The 18,108-nt window shown below is 37.3% G+C and overlaps 1 protein-coding gene across 1 annotated transcript in view; it reads left to right on the top strand.

Moving 5' to 3' along the window:
• The first annotated feature begins 798 nt into the window (after nucleotides 1-798).
• NMD3 (NMD3 ribosome export adaptor) overlaps nucleotides 799-18,108 on the top strand; it is a 30,641-nt gene continuing 13,331 nt past the window's right edge. Inside the window, exons 1-7 of the mRNA XM_052639296.1 lie at nucleotides 799-901; nucleotides 1,465-1,520; nucleotides 2,599-2,733; nucleotides 4,700-4,796; nucleotides 10,179-10,259; nucleotides 10,980-11,108; nucleotides 11,519-11,609. Of these exons, the coding sequence (XP_052495256.1) occupies nucleotides 1,477-1,520; nucleotides 2,599-2,733; nucleotides 4,700-4,796; nucleotides 10,179-10,259; nucleotides 10,980-11,108; nucleotides 11,519-11,609 (577 nt within the window). The 5' untranslated portion in view covers nucleotides 799-901; nucleotides 1,465-1,476. The remainder of the gene's footprint in view (nucleotides 902-1,464; nucleotides 1,521-2,598; nucleotides 2,734-4,699; nucleotides 4,797-10,178; nucleotides 10,260-10,979; nucleotides 11,109-11,518; nucleotides 11,610-18,108) is intronic.

Raw genomic sequence — 18,108 nt, 5'->3', positions numbered from 1 at the left:
ACTTAGCAACAGCAGCAGCAGCAGCAGCAGCAGCAGCAGCAGCAGCAGCAGCAGCAGCAGCAGCAGCAGCGGGACTACTTAAGTTCCCTACACAAGACATGGGAGGCCTTCTCTGATCACAAGGTAACCTTGCTTATTCCTTGAAATTTGGGGTGAGAAGACAGAAAAAAAAAAATATGGTTGCCCTCTTCAAATATTTGAAATTCTGTCATAAGAAAGAGTGATTATATTCTTTCTGAGCTGCTCTAGGATCAAGGTATAAAGTCATTAAGTGCACTATTGGGGAGCATTTTCTAATAATAAGTGGTCTTAAAATAACATAGACTTCACAATTACTTCTTCCATTTCTTTCTCATCTATTCAACAAATATTCATTGGAGCAGTTATGATGTGACAGGCATTAGGCATATAACGGTGAGCAAAAGAGACAAAAGGCGCTGCCCTCAATGGAAGTTACTCTAATTTCTTTGTGTAATGTGGTGCCGTGAACGGATAACTTTTATATAATCATTTAACCAAGAAGCAAGTTCCCAACAGGAATATCTAAAGAGTGGCTTTGAATGAGTTCTGGCCAAGGAAGGATGATAACCCAATAGAAGAGTTGTAAACTCTGTTAAATCTCAGGAGCCATAGGACGAGAGAGCCCCCCCCCCCCACCTTCTCTCTTGGATCCATCCCACCCGTTCGGCCTCCGCTCCGCCCAACTTTCCCCAGCGCCCTCCCCTTCCTCCGCCCCGACTCGCAGCTGTGAGTCTCGTCTCGCGACTCGCGGGATTTCGAACTCTTCTCTCGCGTGATCTGCGCTGTACCGGCGTCAGCTCTGGCGGCTACTCCCCGGGTTACTGAAGCTGGTTTCGGTGTAGATTTTTGCGCACGTTTGGGTCAGGCCCAGTGGTGTTAAGTAAGTTCTGGTGGCCGAGTCCGGCGCTGCAGTCTCGGGGGTCTCTAAGAAGAGACCGGGACGGACTCCCTGGTCGCGGGCCGACTTCGGGCCGCTTGGGCGCAGCGTGTGCGCCGCCAGCAGGAGCTTGCATGAGGTCTTATCCGCGGGGTGCGGGGTCAGGTCGGGGTGGGTGGCCTGCAGGCCCGGTGACACCGACCGCGGACTTCTGCAGTGGGTTCTAGGCGCGTCGGCAGCAGGGTTTGGGCCTGGTGGTGTCCGGAACGGCCCTGGCCGTTTCTGGCCCCTTTTTGAGTTCGCCAGGGTTGGCGCCCAAGTGACACCTGAGGTCAGCGCCCAGTTTCGTGGCTCCGAGGGTCTTGCATATGGGATCCTCCTCCAGTCGCTTCCTTCTGTTATTAAGGAAATTACTTCTTCCAGAGATTGCAGGTGGAATGGGTTTTTCTTATTTGCGGCTGTACGAGGCTTGGCTGTCTTATACAGAAGAGGCAGAAGGATGATTTGTATAAAAGAGTGAATAGAAAAATGTCTAAATTTCACTGTTCTCTGTCCTTGAAATCAAGGTGTACAGAAAAATGGAGTATATGACGGAACCCGTCAAGCACACACCTGGACATATGTGAGTCGCGTCCCTTTCCCCCTATCCCCATTACATTTAAAAACGTTAAAATGAGTCTTTAAAATTTACTATGGGGAAAGCTTTTCTTTTAGGGGGATTTGTCTTAAGTGGAAAAAATGAAAAGCCTTGTTTCCTGGAAAAAACGAGGTCGTTTTTCGCTAGAAAGTTTGTTGTGGTAAATACTGTTTTAAAAGTATTAAAATAGTCTCTGTACGTTCTTCTAGATTGGCATCAACCATTGGCCATATGTGGCTTTTTAAATTTCAAGTAATTAAAATGTAATAAAACTAAGTATTCACTTCTTCTATTACCCACATTTCAAATCCTCAGTAGTCACATATGCCTGGTGGCTACCACAGTGGACATTAATGATTATAGAACTCTTATTTTGGATAGCTCAATGATTTTTAAATACTTTCTGTTCTCAATACACCTAGGGTTATGACACTGCCATCAGTTATACTGATACTCTTCCATCCTTTTTACATTTGGGGAGTCCCGGTGCTATATTGAGGCTTTAAAAAATTTTTGCCTTTGGACTATAAAGCTGTCTGATTACTATTAGCAGTTATTTAGATTCTCTAGACCTTTTTTAACCTTTTGTATATCAGTCATATTTTGAGGCTTTTTGGAATTGTGGCCATATTTGTTTTTTTTTCCTCAATAATCTAAGGCTTTTAAAAATCTAGTGTGTCTTTGAAGATTGCTCAAAGTCAGGTTTTTAAAAAGGGCAGAGATACTATGGCCTAACTTGAAGACTTTGGTTGGTTTGTTAATTTTATTACTATTTTTTATTGAAGTATAGTTGATTTTTCAATGTTGTGTTAGTTTCTGCTGTACAGCAGTGTGATTCAGTTTTATATATATAACTGTGATTCAGTTGTATATATATATATTTCATATTCTTTTCCATTATGGTTTATTATAGGATATTGATTGTAGTTCCCTGTGCTATACAGTAGGACCTTGTTCATTTTATATATAGTAGTTTGTATCTGCTAATCCCTGTTTGATAGTTTTTAAATCTAACTAGTACACTTATGAAATGTAACTTGAAAAAATGTATGCTTTATTTAAGCTTGTGCTGCGATTGTGGTGTCCCAATTAGTCCAAATCCTGCTAACATCTGTGTGGCTTGTCTGCGAAGCAAAGTAGACATCAGCCAAGGCATTCCGAAACAAGTCTTTATATCTTTCTGCAAACAATGCCAAAGGTATAGTGTGATACTTTTTTATCCTACTTAAAGTTGAAATTCATATATAAGAGAGCCACTAGAATATAGTGAGATTAAGATACATATATTAAAGTGCATGTAACTGAGATTTACGTTTTATTTATGGTGTCAAAGCTAGAGATTATAGAATTTGCAATTTTATAATGTAGTTTTCTAGTTTTCCCTGCTAATGTGGTGAAGTTAGTATAAAGGGATTGAATCTGTTTTTTTTCTGTTAAGGAATTAAAAGGTTTGATATGTATAATTAATACATAAAAGTTAATGTTTTCAGGCATGAGAACAGATTTTAAAGACATAACTGTTGCAATTGCCATGAAGTTTTTTTTTTTCCCTTCAATCATTCAAAGCCATATATGGTAAAAAGCACCTTATATTTAAAAGTAATTTGGCAATGTGTTTTAAAAATCCTATATTAATGTTCCTGTGTAACTAAAATGACTATGGCTAATGGGGAAAAAGCTCAGTATATCATGTCTAGGATGGTCAAAAATTTGAAGGCAAACTTAATGTTTTTTATATTCTTTAGCTGTTGCATAAATAGCTTATGTCTAGTCTGCTATTGAGTAATACAAAACTGCCCATTGAAGCTACCCATAACATTGTATGTCTGTGACTTCCCAAGTGGGTTAGGACTCTAGTGATGAGTAACTTTTTTGGGAGGGAGGGGTTCATGAATCCCTTTAAGAATTTAAAAGCTGCATTTCCCCAGAAAAATACATAAAACATGTACATAAATATAATAACAGGAAACTTGTATTCTGTTTCAGGGAGATTATAGTTTGTAATCTTAATCTGTAATATTCTCTATTCTTTATAGCGATGTGGAGTGAGAAAAACACTAGATTCCTCATGAACTAGGTCTCTGAAACTTGGCCATTTAACCTCTCTAACGCCTTAATTTCCTCCTCATAATGAAGGGGCTTTAATAGATGACATATGAAAATTTTCTAAATCTAAAAATTTGGCTTACAACAAAGGGACCTGTGTAAGTAAGGTTTTTCAGTGAACCTGTAAAAGTGAAAATAAGAATATATACTTAACGAGTGTGAACAAAGCATTCACATAATACATTTAGAAGTATTACGTATTTAACAAACATTTGTTGAGCATTTATTATATGCTAAGCACTGCCCTAACTCCTTGCCTGGTTGGGCTATAAGACTTCAAGTACATATATAAAAGATTTTAATTTAGTCACGTTTTATATAAGACTTTAAATTTTACAATTTAAAATTTGAAAATTAAAATTAAGATTCGTGCGTTAGTCGCTCAGTCATGTCTGACTCTTTGTGAACCCATGGCCAGTAGCCCACCATGTTTCTCTGTACAAGGGATTCCCTAGGCAAGAATACTGGAGTGGGTTGCCATTCCCTTCTCCAAGGATCTTCCCTACCCAGGGATCAAACCTGGGTCTCCTGCACTGCAGGCAGTCTCTGTAGTGTCTGAGCCATCAGGGAAGCCTGAAAAGGGATTTGAAGTACGTGAGTAGTCTTGAGCTCTTATTTATAGATAGTATTAGGTACTAATTTACATTTTTTGTGCATGTGAGAAATAAGCAGTTCTTAAGCATTTTATTTGTTTACTATAAACCATTTTAATGCTATTGTGAGATGAATTTTTATCCATGTTTCAGAACATAGCACCAGGAAATTCTTCGCATTTTCTCGTCATCGTAATTCTTTGGTGCTTGAAGTAATAAGACCTTTTAATAAGTTATTACAGATTGACTTTCTCAAATACTCATAATTTCACCTTTTTAACTAAACTACTGGTCTAATTGAAAGTTTCTGAACCTATTAAAATATATTTGGGTTAACTGCCTCTGATCAACCTTGAGTATTATTATATCTGGTTAATAATCATTGTTGTGTCTTCATATTTAAGTGATTTTTTTTTTTTTTTTTGCTGAGAGATACTGAGTTTCAATATGGTACCTTTTTCCCAGGTATTTCCAGCCGCCAGCAACTTGGGTACAGTGTGCATTAGAATCCAGGGATCTTCTTGCTTTGTGTTTGAAAAAAATCAAAGCCCCTCTGAGTAAGGTAGGTCAAATAGCTAAAATCAGTGTTTGTAGGTGTATGTGGGTGTGATTTAATGTCTCATTTTCAGATAATCTTTATATGAGTAGATTTTACAAAATAACTGTTAAATGCTGCTGTTGATAAGCACACTACTACACATGCTGTTTTCATCTTTCAGTTCAGTCGCTCAGTTGTGTCCGACTCTTTGCAACCCCATGAATCGCAGCACGCCAGGCCTCCCTGTCCATCACCAACTCCTGGAGTCCACCCAAACTCATGCCCATCGAGTCTGTGATGCCATCCAGCCATCTCATTCTCTGTCGTCCCCTTCTCCTGCCCCCAATCCCTCCCAGCATCAGAGTCTTTTCCAATGAGTCAACTCTTCGCATGAGGTGGCCAAAGTTTGAAGTTTCAGCTTTAGCATCATTCCTTCCAAAGAAATCCCAGGGTTGATCTCCTTCAGAATGGACTGGTTGGATCTCCTTGCAGTCCAAGGGACTCTCAAGAGTCTTCTCCAATACCACAGTTCAAAAGCATCAATTCTTCGGCGCTCAGCCTTCTTCATAGTCCAACTCTCACATCCATACATGACCACAGGAAAAACCATAGCCTTGACTAGACGGACCTTAGTCGGCAAAGTAATGTCTCTGCTTTTGAATATGCTATCTAGGTTGGTCATAACTTTCCTTCAAAGGAGTAAGTGTCTTTTAATTTCATGGCTGCAGTCACCATCTGCAGTGATTTTGGAGTACAAAAAAATAAAGTCAGCTACTGTTTCCACTGTTTCCCCATCTATTTGCCATGAAGTGATGGGACCAGATGCCATGATCTTCGTTTTCTGAATGTTGAGCTTTAAGCCAACTTTTTCACTCTCCTCTTTCACTTTCATCAAGAGGCTTTTTAGTTCCTCTTCACTTTCTGCCATAACGGTGGTGTCATCTGCATATCTGAGGTTATTGATACTTCTCCCGGCAATCTTGATTCCAGCTTGTGCTTCTTCCAGCCCAGCGTTTCTCATGATATACTCTGCATATTAGTTAAATAAGCAGAGTGACAATATACAGCCTTGAGGTGCTTTTTTCCTATTTGAAACCAGTCTGTATATATTCTTTAATGGAACTGAAAGTCCTTTTGCTTTAAAAGATTTAGTATAGAATTAAACTTTTTAGTTGGTTATTTGAGAACCCCTTTTGTGCAGTAATCTTTTATGAAAATATATATATATACACAACCATCACTAAACATAATTTTGGAGACTATAATAATATTAGGACTATGGTTGTCAGTTTTTAAAAATGTTCATTACTCTCTGGAAGGAAGATACCTGTACTTATTATTTAAAGTCAGTACATAAACGTCTCCAAAAAGCAAACAGGGTTTGTTAGTCTAGTTAGTCTCTCTACATAACACTTTCAGTTTTCTTTGTGCTGAACTTTATTAATTTTTTCCACCAGCTATGTTTTTAATTGAAATGGACTCTTGGTTTGAAGGCCTTCAGATTCTCTTAGCTTCTGAAAAAATTTCGAGTAATAGTTCTTTGAAGTTTTTCTCTTTATTTTCCTTGTTTCTTTCTCCCTGGAATTCTCATTTGTCAAATGTTGGCCCTACCAGCTTAAAACTTTGTGAAATGCATTTTTGCCCTTGTATTGTCTTTAATCCTTTATTCCCGTGTGTTCCTGGCAGTTTCTTTTATCTTCCAATTTTTGTATGAATTTTTTTCAGAACTAATAGTTTAAGTTTAGAATTTTTAATGTTCTTGATTCAGTCTATTGCATATTTCTGAAAATTTAATTATTGTTTTTATACTTTGCTTCTGTTCCCTATTTGTCTCAAGTTTTTCTTTTTTTTTCCCCCTGGAGTCAGTCTTTTGTGTAACTTGGTCTTTTGCTTTGATTCCTCAGGCTTTTATCAAATGTTCATTACTAATTCATTAGCATTTCACAGATGTTTATTAAGTGTCAGCCTTGTGCCAGTCTGCTTGTGGTGTCAGAAATATGGCAGTGAATGAGAGAGGAAAAATCTCTGTCTTGGAGACCTTTTATTTTGGTTGAAGGGGAGGGTGTGGAGTGGGCAGTAAGCAAAATAAATAAGTATATTAAAAGGTATAAATTCTGTGGAGGAAAAATTGAGGAAGGGGGTAAAAACTGCTCAGGAAGAGTTGGAATTCAAAAGAGTGGTTAGAGGAGATCTCATCGATAAGGTGATCCTGCTGCTGCTGCTGCTAAGTTGCTTCTGTCGTGTCTGACTCTGTGCGACCCCATAGACAGCAGCCCACCAGGCTCTTCTGTTCCTGGGATTCTCCAGGCAAGAACCCTGGAGTGGGTTGCCATTTCCTTCTCCAGTGCATGAAAGTGAAAAGTGAAAGTGAAGTCGCTCAGTTGTGTCTGACTCCTAGTGACCCCATGGACTGCCACCTACAAGGCTCCTCCATCCATGGGATTTTCCAGGCAAGAGTACGGGAGTGGGTTGCCATTGCCTTCTCTGAAGGTGATACTAGAATAAACATTAAAAGTAAGGGAGGAGGCCACAGTTTAGAGAAGAGCACTATGGGTAGCGAAACAAGTGTAGAGGCCAGGGACAGGAGCAAACCTGTATGGTTAGAGTGGAACTGGGAGGACAAAGTACTTGGGGGTGAGCTAGGGAAGACTTGGAAAGTCCAAGTAGGTCAGGCCTTATGGGCCCTTTTGAAGACTGGTTTTTACTCTGAGTGGGGCTCCCTTGGTGGCTTAAATGGTAAAAAATCTGCCTGCAATGCAGGTGACCCGAGTTCGATCACTGGGTTGGGAAGATTCCCTGGAGAAGGGAATGTCAACCCACTTCGATATTCTTGCCTGGAGAATTCCACATGTTTAGAATAGATATGAGGGGGATGGGGGCCTTTAGGAAGCGATTGTAGTAATCATGAGAAATGATATTTGAATCAGTAGTAGAGGTAGTGAGAAGTGGATTAATTCTGGCTCTGTTGTTGAAGGTAGTCAGTAGGCCTTATTGATGAAGCTGGATGTATGCTTATGAGTTGAAAGAGTCAAGGGTGACTTCTATGGTTCTTGAGCAACCAGGAGGAAGTTGCTATTAGTGAAGTAGGAAAGACTTCAAAAGGAGGAGGTCAGGTGGGAGAAATAAAAACTCATCTCAGGTGGTACTTAGCTGTTCATTAGACATGGAAGCAGAAATAGTGGGGAGTTGGATGGATAAGCAAGGGCATGGTCTAGACTGAAGATAATGAATTTGGGGATGTATATGGTACTTAAAGCTATGAAATTGGATGAGATTTCCTAGGGAGTTTAGAGAAGGAGAAATTTGAGGGCTGAATTCTGGAATCCTTTGATGATAAAAGTTTGAGAAGATGAAAAAAAAAATCAGTCACTACTTCTCATTTCAGTTCAGTCACTCAGTCGTGTCTGACTCCCTGTGACCCCATGAACTGCAGCACGCCAGGCTTCCCTGTCCATCACCAACTCCTGGAGTCCACCCAAACCCATGTCCTTTGAGTCAGTGAGGCCATTCAACCATCTCATGCTCTGTCGTCCCCTTTTCCTCCTGCCCCCAATCTCTCCCAGCATCAGGGTCTTTTCCAATGAGTCAGCTCTTCACATCAGGTGGCCAAAATACTGGAGTTTCAGCTTCAGCATCAGTCCTTCCAATGAACACCCAGGACTGATCTCTTTTAGGATGGACTGGTTGGATCTCCTTGCAGTCCAAGGGACTCTCAAGAGTCTTCTCCAACACCACAGTTCAAAAGCATCAATTCTTCGGCACTCAGCTTTCTTTATAGTCCAACTCTCACATCCACTGGAAAAACCATAGCTGCCGCTTCTGTGCCGTCGCAGCCTCATTAGCTATAGGGAGAGCTAAATATATATAGATAATCAGGAGATCTAGAAGGTGAAGGGAATGTCCAGGAAAGAGATTCAGGATTTAGAAGGTTTTGTTGTTAGTCAATGTTGAATTCCAGAGGCCACAATAAAAAGGTTTTCAGGATTTGGGGAGGAGTGTTGGATGGGACAGAAGAGGGCATATGTGTTACACGTGGAGATTGGAGTGTGGGAGATGAGCAGGTAGCTGAGGTAATGGTAAAGAAGGTTAAAGGGCTCAGTAAGTTGGATTAGTCCTGATTGTCTGAGGACAGATAGTGTGCTGAGACAGAGCTGGGGAATGGTGAAGTAGATCTGTTTCTCTCTCCACTCCTACAGATGGAGATTGGAGGCTGAGGAAAGCGCAGTCTTTTACAGGCCCATGGAGCTTCCTTGGACTGCCGCAGGTGGAGACTGAGGGAATAAACAGCTCTCTGTCACCCTTTGTACCTGGTGACTTGTCGACTGACTACTAGGCTTTGGTTTAGGGGAGCCAGTCGTATCAGGAGGGTTTTACGCTGAACTGCTGTATCTACACTAGCTTATCTACTTCTCACCAGACAGGTCTTGATAAAATTATTATCTGCCTGCTGATGTCTCCCAAACCTGTTATCTTTAACTCAGATTTCTCCATAGAACACCAGACCAAATGTGTATATCTCACTATCTCCTGAACAGCTTCACTTGGATATCTCAGATAAATCCTCTTGAACTTAAGTGTCTGAAACCAAATATAGCACATTCCTCTGCATTTAATCTCTTTTTTATTTGTGTCAGAAAAATAGTGTTACCTTGGTGTCCAAGCTGGATCCTTGACTATCATTCTGAAATCTTCCCATATCTATTTGTTATTAAATGCTATAGATTTTATCTCCCAAGTATCTCTTGGCTTGGATCCTTCTGCTGCTATTATTTCCAGCCCCTCAGTTCAGGTTTCCTAAACTCCTGCTCAAATTAATGAAACAACCTCTATTTTTTGTTCTCCAACCTCCTTTCTTAAAACACTCATTTTAGCCATATGAGCTGCATTGAGTTTGTCACATAGGGCAAACTGTTTTTGGCCTCTGCTGACTCAGCTGATTTAGCAGTGAGTTACCATTGTGGATTCAGTATTCAGTGCATGAGACTCCCTCTGAAGAATGAATGTCTATATGTATTTTTTAAGCCACAAATTTACTATAGAGAGAATAATAAAAGTAGAAACCTTTGTTCATGAGATTTCTAATAGATGATGAAGTCATCAGGTCTTTGTTTTCTCCTAAAAAGTGTACTTTGAATTAGAAAAACTACTGTTTTTAGGGGAAAGGAGTTTTTTTCCGTTTTAATTTTTGCTTCAATTATACCAGTTGCTTTAATATAGTCATTAGATTTTCACTTGCTGTTTTTGTTGCCATACCTCTGATGGCTTTTTTTTTTAATTGGTGATGTTGGGTAGATTAGTCACAGGATTGTATAAGCATCTTGAAATCTTTTTATTTGGAGTTATTCTTTCATCTTTTTTCTCTTCAGAGGGTAACTTATCTTTCTTTTTGTTTGTGTTTTATTGAAGGTACGGCTTGTAGATGCAAGCTTTGTTTGGACTGAGCCTCATTCTAAGAGACTTAAAGTTAAACTGACTGTTCAGAAAGAGGTAAGCTATACGTAATTTTTTCGGCATGGTTAAAGTGTAGGTAGTGAAAATATCGGGCTATTGGTAAATTATAACTTGACAGCTTAAAGAGAAACAAATAACATTCTTAATTCTTTGTTTTCTTTTGGATCATCTGCAGAAATGATCAGGTCACTAGTAAGACCAGCCTTTGTTCATGATTAGTGGGCTAAGTTAACTTTCTCAAAGTCATTTTTATTTGAAATAAGATTGAAGTAAAAACATGAGCTAAGGCAGTGCTTCTCAAACTTGGCTGATGATTATGCCTCACAGTGACTCATTCAAACTGGATTCACCTGGATATAAGACTCAGAGTCTATAAAGCCTCCCAGGTGATTTCTGATGATTGGTCAAGTTTGGGAACAATTAAGGAATGACCTCTTTGAGAGTTTTCTTTGTCTCCTAAGGATGAATTTTATACACACACACATGCATATATGTGTATATATAGCTATAAAAAATCTTCAAAGAATATCTTTCAACCACTTCAACTGAAAGGTAAATTTGAAATGTTAATCTAATAAATCCTATGAATTAAACCTATATATGTTTCTGGAAATAGGATAACTTAATGACTTTAATTGTAACTTATTTATTACTAATGTCCTCAAAGCATTCATAGAAAAAGATTTTAAGTTAAATATTAAAGGATCTTCTTTTGATAAAGGAAAGAATGAAGGAGTGGATTGTTTTCTTTGTCAGGTGATGAATGGTGCCATCCTTCAGCAAGTGTTTGTGGTGGATTATGTTGTTCAGCCCCAGATGTGTGGAGATTGCCATAGAGTGGAAGCTAAGGATTTCTGGAAGGCTGTGGTTCAAGTCAGGCAAAAGGTAATGAGAGAAAGATGATGTGTGAGTCCTCCATCTGTATTTTGCCTTTGTCCATCTTAAATAGTGGGTAAAGCCTTCTCCTTTCCCTTCTTTCCAAGTAGTTCAGGCACCAAGGATAGTGCAGGTCTTTGGGACATTCACCTTTAGAAACAGATCACTGCCACATTTTAGATAATTTTTAGATTGTTTTTGTTTTAAAAATTATTGTGCTATCCTACATGGAAAGGAAATCTGAAAAAAAGGGATCATGTATGCATATAGTGGATTCACTTTGCTGTACAGTGGAAATTAACACAACATTGTGAAGCAAATATGCTCCAATAAAAATTAAAAAAAAATAGTGTACTATGTCTGTAAGTGCCTTTTTTTTTAAATTTCATCTGTTAATCTGGTGACTCATTTATGTTTAGACTTTGCACAAAAAAACTTTCTACTATCTGGAACAGTTGATTTTGAAGTATGGGATGCACCAGAATACACTTCGTATCAAAGAGATTCATGGTGAGTTAAAATTTAAAGCATTTGAAATGATTTTCAGATTTTATTTTAACTATCTTAATAAGGAGTCTTTTATCATTACTGATAATATCTAGAATAGGACTGTCCAAAAGAACTTTCTGTTAGGAAGAATAAAAATCTTATTTCTTTTTCTGCATTATCCAACTAATATGGTAGCCACTGTTGAATATTTGAAATGTGATTAATTTTTTAATTTAGTTTTTTAAATAAAATTTTAATTTTTTTCTATTTTAGTTTATATTTACACTAAATGGCTACCAAATGAGTAAACCAGTAACTGCATTAACAGAATGTAAAGTGGTAGAAATTTATCAAAAACTTGTTTTATGCAGAATTCAGTTTCTCATTGAAAGGAGATTATTTTTGAGATCTGTTATTTGTAATATTTTTGTTTTTCGTATGCCTAGTGGCATTTGTGATGCATACATTGAATCAGAAGGGTAAACTCAGTAATAATAAACGATACACAAATGATATAGTTAGATTTCTCAAAGATGGAATTTTAAAATATTTGCGTAGTTTCATAATGGCTCCTCAGAGTGTGTTCTGTCTTAGCACTTATTATTTATTAGTGTAGCATACTTACATATGCTAGTTGATGGATGAATATTTCTTTCATAATAGAAAATATAAGTATTCTTTAGCAAATACTTCAGTCTTTTGCTAAAAGTGAATGTTTTTAGTTGTAGGACATGTACATAGTTTTGCTAGTTGTTCCAGTACGGGTTTAGAGATAGCTTTTCTTGAAGGAACGACCAAATTCTTGTGCTACTTATTTTAAAAGTGTAAGTTCCTCTTTTACTTACTGATGTGTTATTCATAAGTTGAAGAAAGTACTTAGAAGTGTGGTTTGGGGTCTCTTAAATGGAGGGGGGGAATATCAGTTTTGTCACCTGAAGAAACTCTTTTAAACTTTGTATCTGATTTGAGTGCATTACCAGTAGACATAAGGTTAATAGTCAAAATCTGTGGAATGTAGCTTACTGAATACTTATTGTAGGTAAAGTACTTTGCTACCTGTTTAACACGGTGTCTACTATTTGTAGCTAGCCATCTGGCAAAAATGCACGTTTGTTCTGAGTAACTTTGTTTTGAGTAACTTGGGAATTGGGATCCTAATATGCTATGCTAGCGAAGGAAACAGAAAACTCTGATTATTGTTCATCACCGTGGCAGAAATATCCTCACCGAATTTTTTGTAGCAAAAGACTTGGATACATTCTGAGACATACTTTTGCAGTCACTTTCAAAACCAAAAATGCTGTAAGTGTAACAATCCTTTTTTTCATCCAGAATTAAATCTGTTTTTTTTTCTACTGGTTCTTGGTTTGATGTAAATTAATGTTTTGTTAATTTGCTTGTAACTGTGTTTTTAAAACCATAGTTATAAAATTTCATAAAGTTTTAAATTTAAAATTCTAAAAATTACAAAAATTATAAAGAAAACAAGCTTTTATGAATAAAGGACTTTTGCCCGATTTGTCCACTTGTTATTCCCAGATACAGCCCCTTAAAACAGGATATTACAGTGTTTATTCTGTATATCAATTGTGATAACATTGGTTTCTCCTCATATTTGAGATGGTTCTGTAACATTCTGTGACTTGCCATCTTACTATATTCAGAAACCTTTCCACATCATTGCATATAATGCTGTTTCATTATTTTTAACTCTGTGGTTGTGTATTTGTTAATCATTGTGTTTTTAATTATTTAGTTGTTTCCTATTAATTGGCTTACAAGATGTTCTGGTTTTTTGCTACTACAAGCACTACTGTAGCAAACATCTTTATGTTTGTGCATAGCTAGTAATTTTTCTTTGGGACTGAGTTCAAAAATTGAAATTACTGGACAAGAGTTTGCAAATGTTAAATTTTTACATGTGCAACTAGATTGTTTTCCGAAATAGTACCAGTTTATAGTCCCATTGCTTGTGAGAATTTCTGTTTTACCAAACACTTGCCAGTACTGCAGAAGATTGTATTGGGCTTTCTAATTTTTGCTGTTCTAATGAAGAAAGTAATGGCATCTTGTTTTTATTTTCATTTCCTTGATTACTAATGAGGGTTAACGTTTTCATATCTATTGGCTGTTTATCTAATGTAAATTATTCTTTATATATCTAATTTTTCCTTGTTTATTTCCTGTTATAGAGGATATCAATCTCATTATGTGTGTATTTATATACAGAGAGAAGCATGCAGAGCATGCCCTTGAGTGTGAACTGAGAGAGCAGATACTTAATGTCTCATGTCTACTCTTATCTAAGCTGTTCATATTTTAGTCATATGAAGACATGTGAGAGTCACTCAGTCATTTCTGACTCTTTTTGACCATGACTTTACAGTCCGTGGAATTCTCTAGGCCAGAATAGTGGAGTGGGTAGCCATTCCCTTCTCCAGGGGATCTTCTCAACTCAGGGATCGAACCTGGGTCTCCCTCATTGCAGGTAGATTCTTTACCCGCTGAGAGCCACAAGGGAAGCCCAAGAATACTGGAGTGGGTAGCGTATCCCTTCTCCAGTGGATCTTCCCAACCCAGGAATCCAACTGGGGTCTCCTGCATTGCAGGTGGATTCTTGCCAACTGAGTTACTATGGAAGCCCATTTTAGTCATACAGCTACTAGGGAATCCCATTTTGGTTTTTTAGCTATGGCTTATGACTTTGTATCTTACATAGGATAGAATCTTTCTATCTTTCTTTAATCTTTCTATCATTATACTCTCAAGATTATTTTTTAAAAGTAGATTTTTGTATTACTTTTGGATCGTTAATCTTACCTGGTATGACTTTTTCCCAAAAAGTTGACTTGCGTTGTCTCCATACTTACCTACCAAGTAGTCTCTTCTTTACTCACTGATGTAAAATACCTCCTTTCTTGTATATACTAAATTCCTCTATACACATCCCACAATTCTAGTTTATTTTGTCTCATTGCTTTTATCACAATATGTAAATTATACTTGATAATATGTACCCTCTTGTTAATTCTTTTGTAAAATTTGGTTGATAGTAAGAGCATTAATTGTGAAACCAGATTTTGTGAATTTGAATCTCTTTCCCACCATGTTTTTGCTGTGTGACCCTAGGTGACCTGGTGCACAAATCATGTTTTTTTCAGTTCTTTCCTGTATTTCTTTAACATAGTTTTCCTCATCAAAATTTTGAATGATTCTCACTTTTTTTTCCAGACTATTCTATACTTTTAGTCAGTGGGGATGGTGGTTTTTACTACATTTTCTAAGTCATTATTGCTAATATTTTCGGGAAGCTCTTGATTTTATAGGTTGATCTTTCTGAAATTTCTTAATATCACTAATGGTTTATATTCTTGTGTCATTTACATAATACTCTTGGTTTACTAGGTAAATTATTATTTGTATACAATGATAGTTTTACTTCTTCCCTTACGATATTATTCCCTCTTTTTCTCCCCTTTCTTTTTTCCCCTGTGTCTAGGAGTGGAGAATAGCGTTGAGTGGTAATGTAACAGGGGTTATTGTCTGTTTGTGTTTCACCCCTAAATAGAATATTTGTTGAGATTTGTATTTGGTTCATTTGCGTACATAATTATATTAAAACTGTTCTCTCTAATCTTGCTAGTAGTTATGTTAGTGATATAGAAGCAATCAGAGTTTTTTATCTGTCTGCATGGTGTTAATCAACATCTTTAAGTTTAATAAGTACCAGCCCATTAAGCCGGAGAAGGCAATGGCACCCCACTCTAGTACTCTTGCCTGGAAAATCCCATGGGCAGAGGAGCCTGGTAGGCTGCAGTCCATGGGATCCGTGAAGAGTTGGACACGACTGAGCAACTTCACTTTCACTTTTCACTTAAATGCATTGGAGAAGGAAATGGCAATCCACTCCAGTGTTCTTGCCTGGAGAATCCCAGGGACGGGGAAGTCTGGTGGGCTGCAGTCCATGGGGTCGCACAGAGTCGGATACGACTGAAGCGACTTAGCAGCAGCAGCAGCAGCCCATTAAGCCATTCAGTTTGGTATGAGGAGAGGGAGGAAGGAAGACCTTTTCAAATCCTTTAGTTAGGATGTTAATTTTTTTCAGGTATTATACTGCTTCTTGAATCAATTTTAATAGCATTTTCCAAGGAAATACATGTCATTTGGCTTTTCACATACTTGGCATAGAATTCAACATGGGGTGTGTGTGTGTACTTGTGTAGAATTCAACATGGTGTGTGTGTCTGTGTGTGTGTGTAGAATTCAACATGGTGTGTATGTGTGTGTAGAATTCAACATGGGGTGTGTGTGTGTGTGTATGTGTGTGTGTGTGTGTGTGTGTATTGTGGTTTTAAATCTCATCCATAACTCGTCATTATATCTTCTTCATTTTTGCTAATGTTTGTCTTTTCTCATCTTTCACTTCCTCTCTCTTCCCACTCAGATCAGATTTGCCAGAGTTTTGCCTATTATAGTAGTTTTTTCTAAAGAGTTAGCTTTAGTTTTATCAAAAATTACTTTTTTCTTAATTTTTGTTTTTATTACCAACTCCTTCTACTTAAAATTTTTTTATTGAAATAGAATTGTAAAATTCACATAAAACTATATTAATTTCAGGTGTACAACATACTAATTGCATATTTATGTATATTGTTGAATGATCACCCTGTGTCTACTTAACATGCATTACCATACATAGCTATACAATTTTTTTCCCTTCTACTTTCTTTAGTATTTTTTATTTAAATTAATTGAAAGCTTAGCTTATTTTAAGTTTCTAATATATAGATTTCAAGTTAATAAAATTTTCTTCTGAATATCATATTGGCTCTGTAGCTGGTACTTAAAGCTATATTTTCCCATTTTTTTCTCTGCAAACATTAAGCTATTTTATTTTCTTGCATGCCTACCTAGGTGTAGAATTGCTGAGTCATATGGTAAATTTGTATTTATCTTTTTAAGAAGCTGCCATTTTCAAAGTGGCGGTACCATTTTATATTCCTGACAACAGTCTTTGAGGGTTCCAGTTTCTACATCTCGACATCACTTGCTATTGTTTCTTTGTATAAATAGCTATTCTAGGGGATGAAGTGGTATCTTATTGTGGTTTTAATTTGCTTTTCACTAATGACTTAATTAATCTTAATTGTCTTTTCATGACCTTCTGTATCTTTTTTGGTAAAACAGCAGTTTAAATTTTTGCCAGTTTTGATTTTGTTGTTTGTCTTAGTTGTAAGATTTATTAAAATACACAGTAGATATAAGCTGCTTTTCACATAAGATTTGTTAATATTTTCTCCTGGGCTGTATTTTCATTTTCTTAGTGGGGTCTTTCTTTTTTTTTAAATTATGATAAGAACACAACATGAAAACTACCCTCTTAAAATTTTAAGTGTATGGTGGTGTATAATACCTTATAGTTGGGTAAGTATAGTGTTATATAGCAGATCTCTGGCTGAATCATCTTGATTGAAATTTTATGCCCATTAACTAGTCACTCCTCATTTCTCCTTTCTCTCTGGCAACCATAGTTCCACTCTTACTCTGTGCTTTGACTATTTTAGGTACCTCATATAAATAGAATCATGCAGTATTTGTTTTTCTGTGACTGGCTTATTTCACTTAGCACAGTGTTCTCAACGTTCATCCATATTGTTGCACGTTGTAGAATTGCCTTCCTTTTTAAGGCTGAATAATACTCCATTAGAGGTATATATCACAGTTTATCCATTCATCTGTTGTAGAAACAACCTAAATGTCCATCTTCTTAGCTATAGGAATAATACCTCAGTAGACATAGGAGACTTTGATTTCACGTCTTGTGGATAAATACCTAGAAGAAAGATTACTGTATCATTTAATAGTTCTGATTTTAAGTTTATGAAGAATGTCTGCACTGTCTTCCATAGTGACTGTACTGTTTCATATTTGTCTTAGTAGTAGGGTACAAGGGTTCCAGTATCTCCATATTCTCACTAGTATGTGTCTTTTTTTTAACTTGATAATAGCCATCCTGAAAGCAGTGAAATGTAAACTCATTGTGATTTTGATTTGCATTTCCTTGATGATTAGCAACATTGAGCTTTTTTCATATATCTGTGCCATTTGTACATCTTTTTTTGAGAAATGTTTTATTCCGTTCCCATTTCTTATTGGCTTATCAGGTTTTTTGTTGTTGTTGTTGATGAGTCATATGAATTCCTGATAGATTCTGGAGATAACTGCTTTTCAGATACATGGTTTGCAAATATTTTTTCCCATTCTGTAGGCACTGGTGACCCACTTCAGTACTGTTGCCTGGAAAATCCCGTGGATGGAGGAGCCTGGTAGGCTGCCGTCCATGGGGTTGCTAAGAGTCGGACACAACTGAGCAACTTAACTTTCACTTTTCACTTTCATGCATTGGAGAAGGAAATGGTAGCCCACTCCAGTGTTCTTGCCTGGAGAATCAATCCCAGGGATGGAGGATCCTGGAGGGCTGCTGTCTCTTGGGTCACACACAGTCGGACACGACTGAAGT

The sequence above is a fragment of the Budorcas taxicolor genome, chromosome 1 (assembly GCF_023091745.1).
Source record: "Budorcas taxicolor isolate Tak-1 chromosome 1, Takin1.1, whole genome shotgun sequence".
Lineage (NCBI taxonomy): Eukaryota > Metazoa > Chordata > Mammalia > Artiodactyla > Bovidae > Budorcas > Budorcas taxicolor.
The sequence above is the reverse complement of the archived record's forward strand: the minus strand, read 5'-3'. Positions and strand labels throughout refer to the sequence as shown.